Source organism: Tiliqua scincoides, chromosome 16 (genome assembly GCF_035046505.1).
Source record: "Tiliqua scincoides isolate rTilSci1 chromosome 16, rTilSci1.hap2, whole genome shotgun sequence".
Lineage (NCBI taxonomy): Eukaryota > Metazoa > Chordata > Lepidosauria > Squamata > Scincidae > Tiliqua > Tiliqua scincoides.
Window position 1 is genome coordinate 3,162,632 of NC_089836.1, and position 17,253 is coordinate 3,179,884.

Sequence of the window (17,253 nt, forward strand, 5' to 3'; positions counted from 1 at the left end):
TTAGTTTGGAATTCAAACATTCCAGCTTGGAAGTCAAAGCGGAAGGCAGACTTGGGTCCTTCTCCAACCTATACAGAGCTGCCCCCCTTTCAAGTATCCCACCTATTCAGGGCATAGCCTCTCTTCCACCAGGAGCACACTGCAGCCTCTATTTTCAATAGCAGCTCAGCTAGGTGCTACATGACCCATCTGACAATGGTCCTGACCCACAGTTTGAGAAACACCGGTGTATCCGATCCCTTCTTGCAGGGCTGTTATGAGGTTGACGTCAAGACAACGGGGAAAAAGTGCTCAACAGTGGCCAAGTGGGCATGTGTCAAGATTTCAGAATGCCACCATCTACCTGGGCACCATGCAATCGGATTCCCCACCCTGCACTCGCATTGGGTCTCACCCCTGCCTCACCGTACAGTTGTACTTCACACAGTCTTCCCAGAACTGAGATGCAGAGAACTTCTTCCGGATCACCACCGTCATCCCTTGAAGGAGGCACTGGCCGACCCCAACAATATTACCTAAAAGTGGGAGAGAGAGGCAGAGAGGTAACCCAGCAAGAAGCCTGGGGAGAGACTGACTAGCGTATGCAATGCTGAAATTTTAGCAGAGAAGCCTGCGTTATTGTACAGTTGGGCCCTAGGAATCCGCGGGGAATCTGTTCCCAGACCCCCAGCAGATAATGGAATCCACGGTGGGACCTTCAGAGGATCACGTCGATCAAGTGGGCTAACTGGAAGTAAGCCCCACTGAACACAATGGGACTTACTTCTGGGTAAACACACACAGGATGGTGCTAGAAGACACTGCCCTGCAAACCAGGACTAGCAGGAATCTCACCTCTGCTAATAAAATCATGGCCTTAGGTAAGCTGTTATAACGAGGCAAGCGATTAGTCCGTCCAGCTCAGTGTTGCTGGACACTAACAAGAAGAAGAAGAAGAACAAGAAGAACAAGAAGAACAAGAACAAGAACAACTTTATTACGGTCATAAGACCAGCCACTACTAAGCAGCGGTAGAGCCCTCCAGTTTCAGACACTGACTTACCTGCTGCATGATACAAGGGGAGGCAGTCATAGATAACATCATCCGGCGTCATGCGGAAGCCGTTGTACACCAGGCTCGCCATGCGGAAATACCTGGGACAGGAGACAAAGCGGGGTCTTCAGTTTCTAGGCTGCTGCAGCCCATCACTAACAGGAGACAGAAATATGTTCCCTGCAGGGCTGGCCCGAGGCACTCTCTTTATTTTGGAGACTTCCATTGATTCGTTGCGCGGAGTAAACAGAACGGACCGCTGGTCGAAATCTCCAGTCCGATCCAATCATCGTTTTGCGCAAGACACTCAACTGCTGTGGGCGTTAATTTTCATGTGATACGTTTCATAACCGACAAATTACATGGTTGAAAATGACAAGGTAACACCGCAGACCAGCTTGTATTAAAAGCCGCAAGCTTGGCATCTGCGGGTAAGGAGGGCCCGCTGTGTACTAAATAAGAATTCTGCCCCACAGGTTTCAATTTTCCATCTTCTCTGGGAGCACTATGGAAAAAGACGTGGTTCTCCCCAAATTCTGCTGCAGTATCTTGTTTCCAGAGTAATCCCAATGAAAATCCTTCACCAAAACCTGTTGGCTTCACCCATTTTGGCCCAGCCCACAAATGCACACACAACACATACACATCATTCCACTGACCTGCAATGCACAATGATCGCAGCCTTGGGTAGCCCGGTCGTGCCCGAAGTGTAGATGTAAAACAACTTATCTGGAGGACAAAAAGGTCAAGAGAAATTATACATGCATACATTATATCCCCTGCACATTCGCTTGAGTCAAAGAGTGGATCATAAAACCACAAATCAATCATTCGTGATGGAATTTAAGGAGGCCCTCGACTGAAAGGGATCAGAGGCTATACTGTGTTTCCCTGAAGGCAGTGGTTCCCGGACTGTGAGCCATGGCTACCCGGGGAGCCGGGGAATCCAGGCAGGGCAGCCGCAGAATCCCTGCAAAAACCATCCACCCTACACAATGTAGTGGGTTGTAGCCCTAATGGGGAGTTATGGCCCGGTTGACCAGGGGTGTCCAAAGTTTTTGGCAGGAGGGCCACATCATCTCTCTGACACTGTGTCGGGGGCCGGGGAAAAAAAGAATTAATTTACATTTCAAATTTGAATAAATTTACATACGTTTACATAAATGAATATATTAAAGATGAACTTATATGAATGAATGAAGGTCTTGCAATAGCTCAAGGCCTATAAAAGGCCTTGCACAAAGCAAGACTGGCCTTTCCTTTGCTGCCGCTACTGCATCACAGATGTGAAACAGCAAGCAGTGGAGGGAGCCCTCATCCCACAGCTCACAGAGAGGTCAAACAGTTGCCCTCACACTGAGAGCAGTTGCATCGGGCCAGTGTGGGCTCCAACAAATCACTGGAGGGCCAGAGGCTCATTGGAGACTGGGAGCTCCGTGAGGGCCGCATTGAGAGGCCTCGAGGGCCACAAGTGGCCCCAGGGCCGGGGTTTGGGCACCCCTGCAGTAGACCAGGGGAGCTGATGCAGAAGGGACAGGCTTTTAGGAGGAGACTGGGTCACGAGAACACTTGCGTCTCAGCATAGACTTCGCAAGCCTGTACGCTCACGGTCTCACCCCCTGAAAACACTAGACCCAAAAACCGAATGCAAAGAAGCCAAGGCAGCCACCTCAAAGGAAATCTACCTGTTACGAGTACGGCCAAGGAGCATCTTGTCCAAAGAGAGACACCTGCCTCCCCCCCTTTAACCCCACCACACCCCACACGGACCACACATACCTAAAAATCCTTTGGGCGAAGGCTCAGGTGGGTTGCAAGATGCCTTTTCGATCAAAGGGTCTAGATATTCTGTGCCTGGAGGGACATTTTCGGCTTTACATTCGCCGGAACAGAACAGACGGGTGGATTTCCCAAGGGATGAATGCACCTCCTGCATGGCTAGGAAAAAAAGAATGGATTTTAAAGACGAACCATCTATTTCGGAGCCTGTATTGCCCTCCAGTCCCAGTGGGACACGCCTGTCGCGGTGCAGTAGTGTTCAGAGCTGGTTGTAGTGCTACCCTGAAATAGCGGGTGCACAGGCAGGCAGATTAAGGTCAGTCACACCACTCTAGAGACCCCGTTCCCCCACCCCAATCTTCTTCCTCTCTCCATTACCAGTCTCAATCCCTGGTCACATGTGTTAGCAACCTTCAGTCTCGAAAGACTCTGGTATCACGCTCTGAAAGGTGGTTCTGGAACAGCGTCTAGTGTGGCTGAAAAGGCCAATTCGGGAGTGACAATCCCTTCCACACCGGGAGCAAGTGCAGTCTGTCCCTGGTCTGTCTCCCTGGCTATGGGCCTTCCTTCTTTGCCTCTTAGCCTCAGACTGTTGGCCAAGTGTCTCTTCAAACTGGGAAAGGCCATGCTGCACAGCCTGCTTCCAAGTGGGCTGCTCAGAGGCCAGGGTTTCCCACCTGTTGAGGTCCACTCCTAAGGCCTTCATAAGGCCTGCCTCCCTGCAAGAGGGATCTGGTCACATATCCAAATAATAATGGAACATGTGCCCCCATCTGATGGCCCCTTCTGAAGTCGGTGTTGGTGATTAAGGGCCCAAACCAACCCAACTTTTCAGCACTGATGCAGTTGTTCCAATGGGGCTTGCACTACATCCTGCAGTGGGGGGGGGGACAGTAACAGAGGCCCCCTCAAGGTAAGGGAAAGTTTGTTCCCTTTCTTTGCGGCTGCACTGCCGTTGCATCAACACCAAGAAGTTGGACAGTTTGACGGTTTGATGCTGCTACATTTGCCCTCCGCCTCTTTTACCTGTGGCCAGCTCGCCTCCAAAGACAACGGCCTTCGAGCGGGAGATGTTCACGCAGTGTATCAAAGCCTCCTGGCGGACGTTGGTGTTAATGAGGGCCGCCTCCACTCCAATTTTGGCCATGCCGAGCCAGAGGCCCACAAACCGGTTGCGGGACTCCATGAACAACGCAAGGACATCGCCAGAGCGGAAGCCTTGCCCGTACAGGTAGTTGGCCACCCGGTTGGAGTACTCGTCGAGTTCTCGGAAGGTCCAGGTCTCATCCGTCCCCTGGAAAACGAGGGCCGGCTTCTCCGGGTGCCTGCGCACCGTCTCTTGGAAGAGCTTGGGGATGGTGTACTTCTGCCTCACGTACCACCAGACCTTCAGCCGTGTCGCAAGCACAATGCACCCGGTCCTGTGAGATCAGAACAAGGCAACAGGTAAGATCCCTGAGATAACGGACAAGAGATCACAGCCAATCAACTCAGCGCAAACAGAGGCCACGAGGCTCATGCGCTAAGTATGCTGCAGTCAGATGCTGAAACGTCTCTATTAAGCACACACCTAGGTGTGGCCCTCGATAAAGGTCATTACAGATGTTTCACAGTATCAAAACCAGATGGAAGTGTTGAAAGAGCCATGGTCATCTCCCTTGAGCTTTTTAAATAGAGGATGTTCCTGAAAAAGGGGTGGGGGAGAACGTAGCACAACAGAGAGCACCTTGTTGGCATTACAGGAGGTCCCAGGTCCGGTCCCTCAGTCTTCCCCATCTGCAATATGGGGATAATAATTATTATTATTTCCCTTACAAGGTGGTTGGTAAGGACTACATCAAGATAACACACGCGAAGTACTTTGTATACTTGGAAAGAGCTGTACAGATTCCACATTATTATCCTTGATATGCTGGATGTAGCTTCTGAAAGAAGTATGATTATATTACAGCAACTGTTACCCTGCGCATGCCAGATCTCATCTGATCTCGGAAGCTAAGCAAGGTCAGGCCTGGTTAGTACTCGGATGGGAGACCGCCTGGTAATACCGGGTGCTGTAGGCTTATACCATGATCTCGGAAGCTAAGCAGGGTCAGGCCTGGTTAGTGCTTGGATGGGAGACCGCCTGGGAATACCGGGTGCTGTAGGCTTATACCATGATCTCGGAAGCTAAGCAGGGTCAGGCCTGGTTAATACTTGAATGGGAGACCGCCTGGGAATACCGGGTGCTGTAGGCTTAGACCATGATCTCGGAAGCTAAGCAGGGTCAGGCCTGGTTAGTACTCGGATGGGAGACTGCCTGGGAATACCGGGTGCTGTAGGCTTATACCATGATCTCGGAAGCTAAGCAGGGTCAGGCCTGGTTAGTGCTTGGATGGGAGACCGCCTGGGAATACCGGGTGCTGTGGGCTTATAGCATGATCTCGGAAGCTAAGCAGGGTCAGGCCTGGTTAGTACTCGGATGGGAGACCGCCTGGGAATACCGGGTGCTGTAGGCTTATAACATAGTCTTTCGAGACTGAAGGTTGCCAACCATTATTATGATTATATTCTTCAGTGGGACAGCTTTCCACACAGAAGGCCCCACGTTTAATCCCTGGCAACCTCACCAGGCAGGCCTGAGAAAGACCCTTGTCTGAAATCCTGGACAAATGCTGCCAGTCCATGCTGATCATATTGAGACAAAGAGACCCAGGGCAGACACAGTATATGGGACTAGCTGTAGCTATGAGCAGATCAGTGGCTCCGTTGTCTGGAGGTAGCATCATATCCTCAGCAGGAAGGGAACAATTCAGTTCCATATTGTCTATTCACCGGTTGGCAGCAGGCCTTCCAAGGCTTCAGGTTGGATGTGGCCATCCAGGACTCTTTCCCAGCCCTGCTTGGACACACTCACACCTTTCTACGTGCACAATTTCAGGGAGAGCTTACAACGTCTCTCATGGGGTTCTTCACCCGCCATTTTTGAAAGGTCTTTCTTCCCCATTTCAGTGCAGAGATGTTGATGAAAGGGGGAGGGGAGTGGCCAAAGCTCAGTAGAACAGCAGCTGCTTTGCAGGCAGAAGAGCCCTGGTACAATCCCAAGGGTCTCCATCTAAGGCCGAGACAGCTGCCCATCAGGGTGGACAACGCTTAGCTAGACCGACCAGGGGCCTGACTTGGTAGGAAGCACTTTCTTGTGTCTCTAGGTGCAATTACAACATCGTGAGAATTACTCCTAAGAGAGCCCGGCAGAGCTGCCTTCAGTGTGTTGGTCACGCCCTGAGAGGTGCCATGCAAATCGCCTTTGGTGGGTGGGTGATATCTTCTTTTGCTCTCGTTTTTTTTTTTTCCCTTTTCAAAAACCGGTTCTACCTGAACGCAAAGCATCAGATTAGGCAAGTCAGCGGCTGAAATCCAATTGCTCGCAGGAAAATCCGTCTGGCAATACCATCTGCGCTTCTGAAGTCCAAAGTGCAGCTTGGCACCGAGAGCGGCATCGAGGGAGTCTCAAGGATTTGCTCGGGAACGAAAGAGCAGGCAAAAATATGAGTCCGAGCAGGGAAGTGGGAAGGCTGGCCCCCTCTTTCCAGAGGGTTGACCGTGGCAGGAACCAGAAAATCATTCTCCAGCACCTTCCAGATTAACCAGTTTATTTCAGCGTCTGCTTTTGTAGTCACAAAAGCGGAAGCTGCCATACATTGATTATTGCTGCCATATATTATTATTATGAGCTTTTATATAGAGGCGTATCCCTGTATCCATGGGGGTTCCATTTCAAAATCTCCTCTCTCCCACCCTCCAAAGCTGAGCGGAGCTCTGCTCCCCTTGTCTCCGGAGGATCATCTGAGCCCAGCAGAGGCCGTGGACGTCTGTCTGCGGCCACTGCTGAACTCAGACAGAGACTTAAGGGGGGGGGAAAAAGGCAACTTCCAGTTTCCCTGTGAATCCCTTCATCCCTTATAAGGAGGCATTCATGGAGAAACTGGAAGTGGCCTTTTCTTTCCCCGTAAGGTTCAATCTGAGCCTGGCAGAAGTCGCAGATGGGGATCAGAGGAACCCCGTGGACCCGATCCACAGATAAGTGAATCTGCAGGTACAGGATTCATGGATACTGCTTTTCAACAACAACAACAAAAGGTTCGTAAAGTGGTTTACAGACAAAAATAACTCCATGTCCCAAAAGGGCTGGTGCCGAACACCAGCAAACAGCCACTAGAAAAGGCACCGTGCTGGAGGGAAGAGTCTTCAAAAGGGTCCTATATGTGTGCCTATTGAACTTAAACAGATACAGCTGTGGTGAAACTGAGGCAGCTTCCTCAGATGGAATTATTACTGAGAATATGTACAGACTGCTTTCCCAGCAAGTGTCATTCACGAAGCAGCTTCACATCGTTCCACCGGATGTGTGTTAAAATAGCAGGGCTGCAGTTCAACGCCACAAGTGCTTCGATTCAATCTTTATTTGGTTGTTTTTTTTTCTCCCCCTAAAGCACCCATGGTGTTTTTAAAAAGTTACACAGTTACTCTAAAGATGGGCTGTGGCTTCCCAGCTGCTAGCCAATCAACACTGTGCACAATTGGGTTTTTTTCTGCCAACGGACAGAACTCAACCCTAGAGAAGAAGACATGTAGGCACAGTCAACCACACACTCTTAGCCATGCTAACAAGGGAAGAGCAATATTTCCCAACATGCAACACTTACACCAAATCCCGCTTAGATGTCTTGACGATGAGGCGTAGAAACCTCCATCCACCCGAGCCCAAGTAGAATATCAAGAGGGCTGGGATCACCTGAAACCAAGGCAGCCCCAAGAACAGCCGGAAGACTACAAAGAGGACCAGGAGTGCAGCCAGACGCAACATCTTGCTCTAAGGGATGAACACAGGGAGAAGGAGCCCTTTAGCGAGAGCGCCAATCGGAGGCAACAACCTCAAATGGCTGCTACAGATCAAGGCACCTCCACTTTTGCCTTTCCCACCGCCCCCCCCCGAACAAACCCAACAAGTAGAGCCAAACTTACTGAGAGAAATGAAGTTTCCTGATCTCCGTTGTAAGCCTTCCGTCACAGAAGGCAGCCTTCACCTTTACCAGTATCTCTCCAGCGCTTTGCTTCACTGTCTCCAAACAGAGATTACACGGCTGGATCATAACCTAAAGATCAAGATTAAAAAACGCTCAGTGAGAGAGAAAGAGGTCCAAGGGCAAGCCTTGATCATTGGTTCTCATCCTAGCCTATGGACCTTCGACAAGCTCGACTTCGCCCATATGGGCACGGAGTCAGGTGGCTTGGTAGTTGCAGCCTGGCTAAGGGACTGAGCTGCAAAGCAAGACTTGGGCCTTAAGAAAAACCTTCCCACTCAGTCTTTTCCATCTGCAGTGTGGGGATAATAATACTCATTGAAAAGTAGTGTTCTCCAGCCTTGGGGTGGGTCACAAAGCCTCTGTTGTGGGGTCACAGCAACTTACGGGAATGAAAAAGGTTGAGGACCTCTGAACTAGAGCACTACCAGGTTAAGGGGGAGGCATCTAGTGTACCCCTTCAGGGACCAGGAGATGGGGTCCCGGTTCTGCTCAGGTTCTTAGCAATTGTGCTAGAACAGCTTTCACTAGTGCCAGGCTTCATGGTAACGTTTTCCGCTCTCTCTAATAAGAATATTTGGTTACAGTGAACAGGACTGGGAGGGCATTATGGGGGGTGAGGAGTGGGTGGCAACGAGGATGGGGTCGGATAGGTGGACAGGATCCTGGGATGGGTGGGATCGATGGTGGAGTCCCCGGTCTCATACTTGATTTGATTGATTGATTGGGTTGTGGCACCAAAAAGGTTGAAGACCACTTCTGTAAAGAATTGCAAGCATACATGTTATTCTTGGTTATATACTGGTGGTTACATCCGGTATATAACCAAGTATATAATCCAATCCATGTTGGCAACCTTCAGTCTCGAAAGACTGGTATAGCGCTCTGAATGGTGGTTCTGGAACAGCGTCCAGTGTGGCTGAAAAGGCCGATTCGGGAGTGACAATCCCTTCCACACTGGGAGCAAGTGCAGTCTGTCCCTGGTCTGTCTCCCGGGCTATGGGCCTTCCTTCTTTGCCTCTTTGCCTCAGTCTGTTGGCCAAGTGTCTCTTCAAATATATGTCTAGTATATAACCATCTCCTGGAAACAGGAAGTTTGCCATATATTGAATTCGTCCACCTAGATCGTTGGGGTCTGCACTGGTTGGAGGCAACTCTCAAGGGTTTCAGGCTCTGACCAGCAGCAATCTTGCAGAGTTTCAGATGCTCATGACCAGCCAGACCTCAAAATGCCAGGGACCAAACCTGGGGCCTTCTGTATACAAAACAGGTGCCACCGTCACTGTGACAGAACTACAGGCCCTCCCAAATTGACTGCTCCCAGTCTGGCTCAGTTTTGGTACTATGGAGAATACCTGGTTCAAGCCATTTAACAAGGATTGTTTATTGGCCAAGATCTTTGGTTTAAATCATCCATTTGACATTCCCGGCAACATGACATAAACTTTTCGGCTGAAGGGCCGCATCAAATATCTGGCAAGGTGTTGAGGGCCGGAAAAAAAAAAAATTAAATATAAAATTTAAATAGAGATGGAACTTAGATAAATGACTGAAATGAATGAATGGGCTCAAACGTCCAGGATTTCTCCAAGCACCAACACAGCCCAAGAAATAAAGCACACACACACACACACACACACACACACACACACACAAATGGACCCCCATTCCCCCACCCCACAAGCACAACTCTGGTTGTGTTTAGTCAAATGGGCCAGAGGCTCTCAGGGGATCAGAGGCTGGCCGCGGGCCAGATAGAGGCTCTTCGTGGGCCGCATCTGGCCCCTGGGCTGGGGTTTGGAGACCTCTGGGTTAGAGGAATGAAATTTGGTACGTGTGCTCAGGACCCAATTCTCCATTCCGGGTCTGAACATCTGACGCACCCCCTGCATCCATTTTCAAGTGGAGGGTTAAAGAAAGAAAAAAACGTCACCGCTTTGCAAAAACCTGCCTTCTGTATTTCACATATTTCCAGGTTACCTTCAGGTAATATTTTAAATATACAGCGGGCTCAGCATCCGTGGACTACACTATCGGCAGATTCCTCCCTGCCCCTCAGGGGGCCTTCAGGAGCCACTTCCAGTTCGTGTTCGGGAGGTCCTAGACTTCAGCATCCGTGAAATCTGTTACCTGCGGGGGTTTCCGGAACAAAACCCCCACGGATAACGAGGGCCCACTGTATACGCATATGAAACTTCCTTCTATGCGGTCAAACCCATTGGTGCTAGAAGGCCACCAGCTATGTGCTAGCAGGGAGCTCTTGTGTTCCACAGACACAAAAGGTTCCAGAGGGTTGGAACCTTTTCTACTCAGGCAACCTTGGCCTGGTGGCAGCCACCTTTTGAATCCATTTCAAGCATCCCTTTGATGCGCTGGGAGAAAGAGGATGTTTGACAGCAAACAGGAAATCTGGGCGGAAAGTAAAGCAATTGTCCAGTGACCAGACGTGTTAATCATCGTAGGACAGCACCATTTCCAGACTCCTGAAATGAAGGTTATTCAGCTGAAAGTTCATCTACGATGCAGAGTTGCTCTGGTAAACACAGCCACGAAAGGCCAGCTTGCGTAACTCGATGGGTTCCGGAAGGCCCTTTTAAGCTGTAGGGGGAAACCAGGGTGTCACTCATCTGTTTCATCCCCTCCTTCCAACATAACCCATGTTTACAGCAGAGCTGCTAGAAGCAGATCGTCCGACTGAAATATAAGATGGCTTCATTTTTAAAATTATTTCAACCTGTGGCCAACCAGCTAAGGACGTCGGCTGCAAGTTCAGGAGACAGAGGGTAGAATTAACTTGTGGAACTCACAGCCACAAGATGCTGCGTTGACCACTGGCTTGACATTTTTCTTTAGAAGGACTGTGACAATTTGAGATCACCTTTGTTCCCTTCTTTCCCTCCCTCCCGTTCTGTTTCTCGCTCCCAGAGTACATCTCAAGAGGGAAGAAATCTTGAAATCAGTGCCACTGCAAGAAAATTGCAGGGCTGGGTTGTTCTGGGTACTCTTATCTTTTTTAATCTGGGTTGTTTTGTATTCACTATCTTCTATAGTCTGGTTTCTCCAAGAAAAATCGGTTCTAGCCAGCCCACCCTCTGGGACTGGCATGCAACAACCAGATCAGAGAGCAGCCCAGATGGTCACAAACCATCCCATTGAATGGTCCAATGACATCAAACCTGAGTGACTTCACGTCGAGTCCAAGGTGGCTTGTGTGCTTTCTGTCTTGGTTCCTTCAGAGAAAGCATCTCTGCGCGGCCGGTTGTCGCCCGTCTTCCTGGGGACCAGGCAGCTGTAACAGACCCCTCAAGCTGATCGTATACAGCTAGGGAGTAGTGAGATTTGGGGCGCAATCCTAACCAACTTTCCAGCACTGGCATAGCTGTGCCAGTGGGGCATGTGCTGCATCCTGCAGCTGAGGGGCAGTCATGGAGGCCTCCTCAATGTAAGGCAAATGTTTGTTCCCTTACCTCAGAGTTGCATTGCCCTCATGTCAGTACTGGAAAGTTGGTTAGGATTGCGGCCTTAGATACATAGGGAATTATTTTGCTTTCCACATTTGCCTGTTCTCTTCCGCTTGTATCTTTGCTAAGGTTCAAATCTAGGTTCAAATTGCTGCCACCCAAGTCCGTCCTCCAAGCCTGCCCTCTGTCTTTCCTCCATTTTCACTGGCCTGTGGTTGGGTGAACCTTTGCCCCAGTCCTTCTCAACCCTTCGCACCCTACTACACAGTAGTACCCAACTACACCCTACTACACAGTAGTACCCGACTACTACTAACCCTACTACACAGCCCCACACACATTATGCTGTCTTAAAAGTTAGACCTATTCCTGGGTACATTTGGGGTGCCGGCTTCAAAAACGGCATCGGTTTTGCCATATCACCTCTAGTTTCGGAGATAGGGCATAGTCTCCTTGGGGAACGGTTCAAGCAACTGTACTGTACCTCCAAAACTAGACCTGGTAGGGCAAAACAGATGACATTTTTGGAATCAGAACCCCAAAGTCATATAAAAACCACCACAAATTTGGAAAAAAACATGTTTTTCTGATCTTCTCAGACCTGCGTGGACAGGCGTTTGAGGAATTTGCCATGTAACTGGGAGGAAGGCTTTTGAGGGCAGTTTCTTTCTAGGCCAGGGGTGCTCAATAGGTGGATTGCGATCTACCGGTAGATCGCGAGGCAAAATGAGTAGATCGCGGAGTGCCGACCTCCCCCCTTCAGGTGCCTCTGGGAGGAAACGCCAGGAGTAAGGCCCATTGTACTCAATGGGGCTTACTCCCAGGTAAGTGTGGCTAGGATTGCAACCTCACAGCCTAATCCTAGGCATGTCTACTCAGGAGTTAGTCCTGTTTTACTCAGTGGGGCTCAAGGTACACCAACATACATTGTACACATAAATGTTATATGTTATGATGGCGCGAACATTGTAAAAAAAACTCTGGTAGATCTCTGGGCCTTGCTGGGTTTCAAAGTAGCTCTCGAGCCCAAAAAGTGTGAGCACCCCTGTTCTAGGCTATAACACGAGGCGGCCAAACGTCATGCTCTCCTCCTGCCCCACCAGTTCCGTGCAGTGAGATATCCACCCAATGGGACCAATCATCTCCACCCCTAAGTCAGCATACGCAGCACTGAAATCTCACCTCACTTTCATCCCTCCTCTGATCGTGCCAGTCTCTGCCTCACCCTTTTCTCTGTATCTTTCCTCCCATCTCTACCCCGAGGCACCACCACCTCCACTGAGACTCAGCAGCTTATTGCAGCTTTGATCTAGCCTCCCCAAACAGGTGCAACCACCTCTCCCGTTCACCCACCTGACAACCTGACGTTGCCAAGAGTGGGCTCTAAAGAATGCCTTCATCGAGGGAACAGGTAGGCATTGAACAGGAGTCCAAACTGTTCAATGCCCAGAGAATTATCTTGTCCCTCTGCTTTTCCCCTGGTCCAACACTTAGGAAGGAATCATAGCTCAGTAGTAGGTACCAGGTTGATTCAACTCTAGCTCTCCCCCCATCCCAAACACACACCCAAGAAGAAAAGCCCTGGATGAAACCAAGGAGCTCATGTCCATAGCCCAGGCTTAGCAACTGGGGGACATTCATCCCCTTCCATCCTCACAGGTGGAAGAGGAAGGACCGCCATTGTCCACTCTGGCTTGTCCCCAAATTGTTGGATCGTGCAAGGGTGTTTGCTCCGGAGAATCATGTTCAATTGGCCAGGGGAAAGCGGGAGCCAAAAATTGCTTCCTTCTCTCCACCAGGCACGTTCCCAGAAGCCCCGGGAGCAGCCCCGTGAACTGCTCTCCGCACACGGGAACTCTTTCGATGGAAATCCAAAGTTACAGTGCAATCTGATATTATTCCGTTTCCCAGGGTGGGCCCTTGCGTGGGTGAGCGTCAGAATGCAGCCGTAAGAACAGCCAGGTCTGGTTGATGCGGTGTGCCTCAATCTCCTTTTTAGGAACCCGGAAGCACAAGGGCAGCTCAATGCCCTCTGTGGAACCGTCTCCCCATCAGCACAGGAAGGTCAGCAAAGGGCCACCATCATGTCGTGTCTACGGTCTAGCGGTTTGACATCTCTAACTCGTATGGCTTCCTCCAAAGAATTTGGGGATTTATAGTTTGGTGAATATTTCTTTGACATCTGCCCTCACCCCCAAGAACCTTGGGATTTGTGGTTTGTTCAATAAGAAAGGAATACCCAAGGACAGGGGTGTCAAACATGCGGCCCCCGGAAACAGTCTCTCCAGCCCTCGTTAGAATCGGGCTCGCTCATATCTTGAAGTTATGAACAAGAGTGGCACATTTTGTCCCCTGTCATTTGCAGTTGATGAGTTTCTAGGTGAGAACCAAGTGCTTCTTGCTGGCCACCATCTGCTGAATGACATCACTTCCTGTTTAATGATGTCACTTTCAGCAGGCGCCATGAATGCCCTTTGCCCCCACTGTTTGAAATGAGTTGGACCCCCTTTTTTTTTCAAGGAAGTCTGTTTTCTTCCAAAAATTCATGGGAATTGAGGTTTGTTGGAACACTTGAGGCTGCCGATCTGAGGGCCCGATCCTCTGCAACGTTCCAACACCAATGCAGGTACAATCCGCACGGTGGTAAGGGAACAAATGTTCCCTTAACTTGGGGAGGCCTCCAATGACTGCCCCCCCCCCCCCACCGCAGGATGCAGCACACACCCCACTGGTGTGGTTTCATCCATGCAGGAAAGTTGGATCAGATCGGGCCCTCGGTCAGACCCTTGGACCATCCGGCTCAGTAGTAATGTCACTGACTGGAGGCATCTCTCCAGGGTTTCAGAGAGGATCTTTCCCAGCTCCCTGGCAGCTCTGATGGAAGCACCACCTCCATCGACCAGTCCACCTCCACTGCTTCTCCTGTCCAGTGTATTTGAAAAGGGGAACAGAGCGGGTGGATACAAGTTACGGTGGGCCCTAGTTATGGTAGATCGCTTTTTGAATCTAGGCAGCAGGAGAGAAGAGATGGGGGGCTAGACTGTGTCTTCATTCCCCTTTTTCTTCTTGAATCCAGGGAGCAGGAGGCTGGTGCCAGGCTATAGGCATTCAGCTTGCTGCTTCAGGCATCCGCAATGTGCCTTCAGGGAAGAGCAAAGATAAATCAGTCCCGAAGACGGTAACCACAAAAGCCTGGGGGCCGGACCTTCTTCTGCCTACCTTGTAATTTCAGCACCTCTTTGAATGCATGGAAACAAACTCAATGTGTATCATTTTCTTAAGAGATATTGGCTCAGTTTCACAACCCACTAGGCCAGGGTTTCCCAATCTTTTTGGCACCGCAACCCAATCGGTCTGCTGCCTCGGGCCAGTCAGCGACCCAGAATGCCTTGCGGCAGTCGGGTAGCATCCCAGAATGCCTCGCGGTGCCACAGCGACCCACGGTTTGGGAATCGCTGCACGAGGCTGTCGTCTTCCCCTAGCCCATTTTCTGGTCCTTTGAAACCAGATCAGGACCGTTACCTGGAGACCAATCTAAAACCACAGGCAATAATGATGCCCTCAACCAACACCACAGCAAGTGGATTTACTCCTGACTGCCCGAGTAAAATACAAACATGAGAAGCTGCCATGACTGAGTCAGACCATTGGGTGGCCAAACCCAGGGCTCTCTACTCTGACTTGCAGTGACTCATAGAACAATTATTTCCCAGTGCTGCTATTTGAGGTCTTGTTAGCTAGAGATGTCAGGGACCGAACCTGGATCTGTCTTAAGAACATAAGAACAGCCCCACTGGATCAGGCCATAGGCCCATCTAGTCCAGCTTCCTGTATCTCACAGTGGCCCACCAAATGGCCCAGGGAGCACACCAGATAACAAGAGACCTCATCCTGGTGCCCTCCCTTGTATCTGACATTCTGACATAGCCCATTTCTAAAATCAGGAGGTTGCGCATACACGTCATGGCTTGTACCCCGTAATGGATTTTTCCTCCAGAAACTTGTCCAATCCCCTTTTAAAGGTGTCCAGGCCAGATGCCGTCACCACATCCTGTGGCAAGGAGTTCCACAGACCAACCACACACTGAGTAAAGAAATATTTTCTCTTGTCTGTTCTAACTCTCCCAACACTCAATTTTAGTGGATGTCCCCTGGTTCTGGTCTTCAGTCAAAACTGCTTTGCCACTGGAGCCCTCCCTTGCTGGGCTGCAAAGCAATAGCGATTTTCCTGAGAGTAAACCCCCTGGAACAAAAAAGAAGAAGAAGGGGCTTACTTCCAACTCTTCTTTCTCACTCCCATGTGTCAATACACAGCTCTGTGAATGAAAGAAAAGGGAGCAGGCGCACTGATGTTTTCCTTCCCACCTTCGACTCCCCAGTGTTACGATCCCATTATCTGATGCTGCAGTATCACTGAGAATCAGCTCCCTTGTTATTACCCACTGAAGTGCAAGGATGACTTGGGCCATGTTCAAATAGCATGCCCATTTAAAAAAAAAAATGTTTCACCCACACACCCTTAGCATCGAAGGCCAGTTGAAAGGTTTTGTGCAACCCACACAAACCTGGTTAGGGCACTGGGACTGAGATCACATGCACTAAAACACACACCCAAATATATAGCCTTTGATTTATTTTTGCTAAACATCCAGCACCAGCTGGGATCAACGACCCTGACTCCACTCCATGAGAGGCGACAATCCATAAGTTGCTGGGATTTCATATTTCGGGGTGGTCTCCAGCACCACCACCATAAAGACTGCAGAAAAGGAATCCTAAACAGACAGGTTGACAGAGATACAATGGGGGGGGAGGAATCCTGCTGTTCAATCCCACAATCAGTCCCTCCCACATTCGACACATGATTGCATGGGGTTAAGAGAAGAAAGGGTTAATGCAGGGATATAAGGAAGGCCCAAAGATTTTCACTGTTAAGGATCAGCAACCAGCATCTCCTAACCGCCTCCTCCATCCCAAAATGCACTCATCCCTTTGGTGAGCTTAAAAATGCACACACACACCCATTGCTTAGACTGAAACTTGAATTATCTCTTTTCTTTTCCTTTAAATGTTCATGGATAGAAGTCACCCTCCCAAACTGCCATCTCTCCCCCCCACCTCTCTCTTCCTCTGCCTCAATTCTGCAGTTCTCCATTATGTCCCACAGAATGATGGAGCAAGCTGCAGCAGAGGTGTGTGATGATGGTGATGGTGTGTGTGTGTGTGGGGGGGGGGGAAGCCCTTAAGGTCTTCCCAAACCCACATCAGCTCATCAGCCAAAGATCAGAATGTGCACCACACAATCCTCTTCCCACTGACTTGGAAATACAGGATTTGTTTCTGGGTTCACCAAGCCCAGGATTTTGAGGAGGGGGTGGTCCATACCTTGGAAGCCAAACTGCAACAGATGCTGTGGATTGCAGGCATCAGGTGGGCCCTGCTTGGGGGGTCCAGGAGCACCAAATTGTGTGACATGATACCCCACTTATACACACACACACACACACACACACAAAGGAAAAGAGAAGGTCATTTCCCTCCCCCTCTTCCTTATGCTTATGATATTCCCCACGCATAAAAACAGCAGGGGGGGTGCCTTTTCTCTCCCACAAAGCCTTTCATTGATTGATGGACAGCAGCACAGATCCTGTCTAATTGCAGGATCTGTGGGTCCCAATAGACCCACCCAGCTTCCAGAGTAGGTAGCAGGGATTGGCCAGGCAATCTCTCTCTCTCTCTCTACTTACCCCTGCACCAAAATCCCTTCCTCTCTCTCCAGCATCTGCTGCCACAGCTGGATCTCCTCTTCCTCTCCTCCTCCCCTGGATGTTGCAGTGAAAGAAATGCAGCCTGCTCTAGCCACCGGTGGTCAATTTCACCAGGGAGAGAGGGATGGGCAAGAGGAGGAGCTGTCTTG

General features: G+C 50.0%; 1 protein-coding gene across 1 annotated transcript in view; it reads right to left on the minus strand.

The window, feature by feature from the left end:
• The window catches only part of SLC27A4 (solute carrier family 27 member 4), a 20,750-nt gene extending 3,500 nt beyond the window's left edge, over window positions 1-17,250 (minus strand). Inside the window, exons 1-8 of the mRNA XM_066610864.1 lie at window positions 17,084-17,250; window positions 7,817-7,947; window positions 7,498-7,664; window positions 3,839-4,233; window positions 2,813-2,971; window positions 1,693-1,762; window positions 1,043-1,134; window positions 406-515 (exon numbers count right to left, since the gene is read on the minus strand). Of these exons, the coding sequence (XP_066466961.1) occupies window positions 406-515; window positions 1,043-1,134; window positions 1,693-1,762; window positions 2,813-2,971; window positions 3,839-4,233; window positions 7,498-7,658 (987 nt within the window). The 5' untranslated portion in view covers window positions 7,659-7,664; window positions 7,817-7,947; window positions 17,084-17,250. The remainder of the gene's footprint in view (window positions 1-405; window positions 516-1,042; window positions 1,135-1,692; window positions 1,763-2,812; window positions 2,972-3,838; window positions 4,234-7,497; window positions 7,665-7,816; window positions 7,948-17,083) is intronic.
• Window positions 17,251-17,253: the final 3 nt, after the last annotated feature.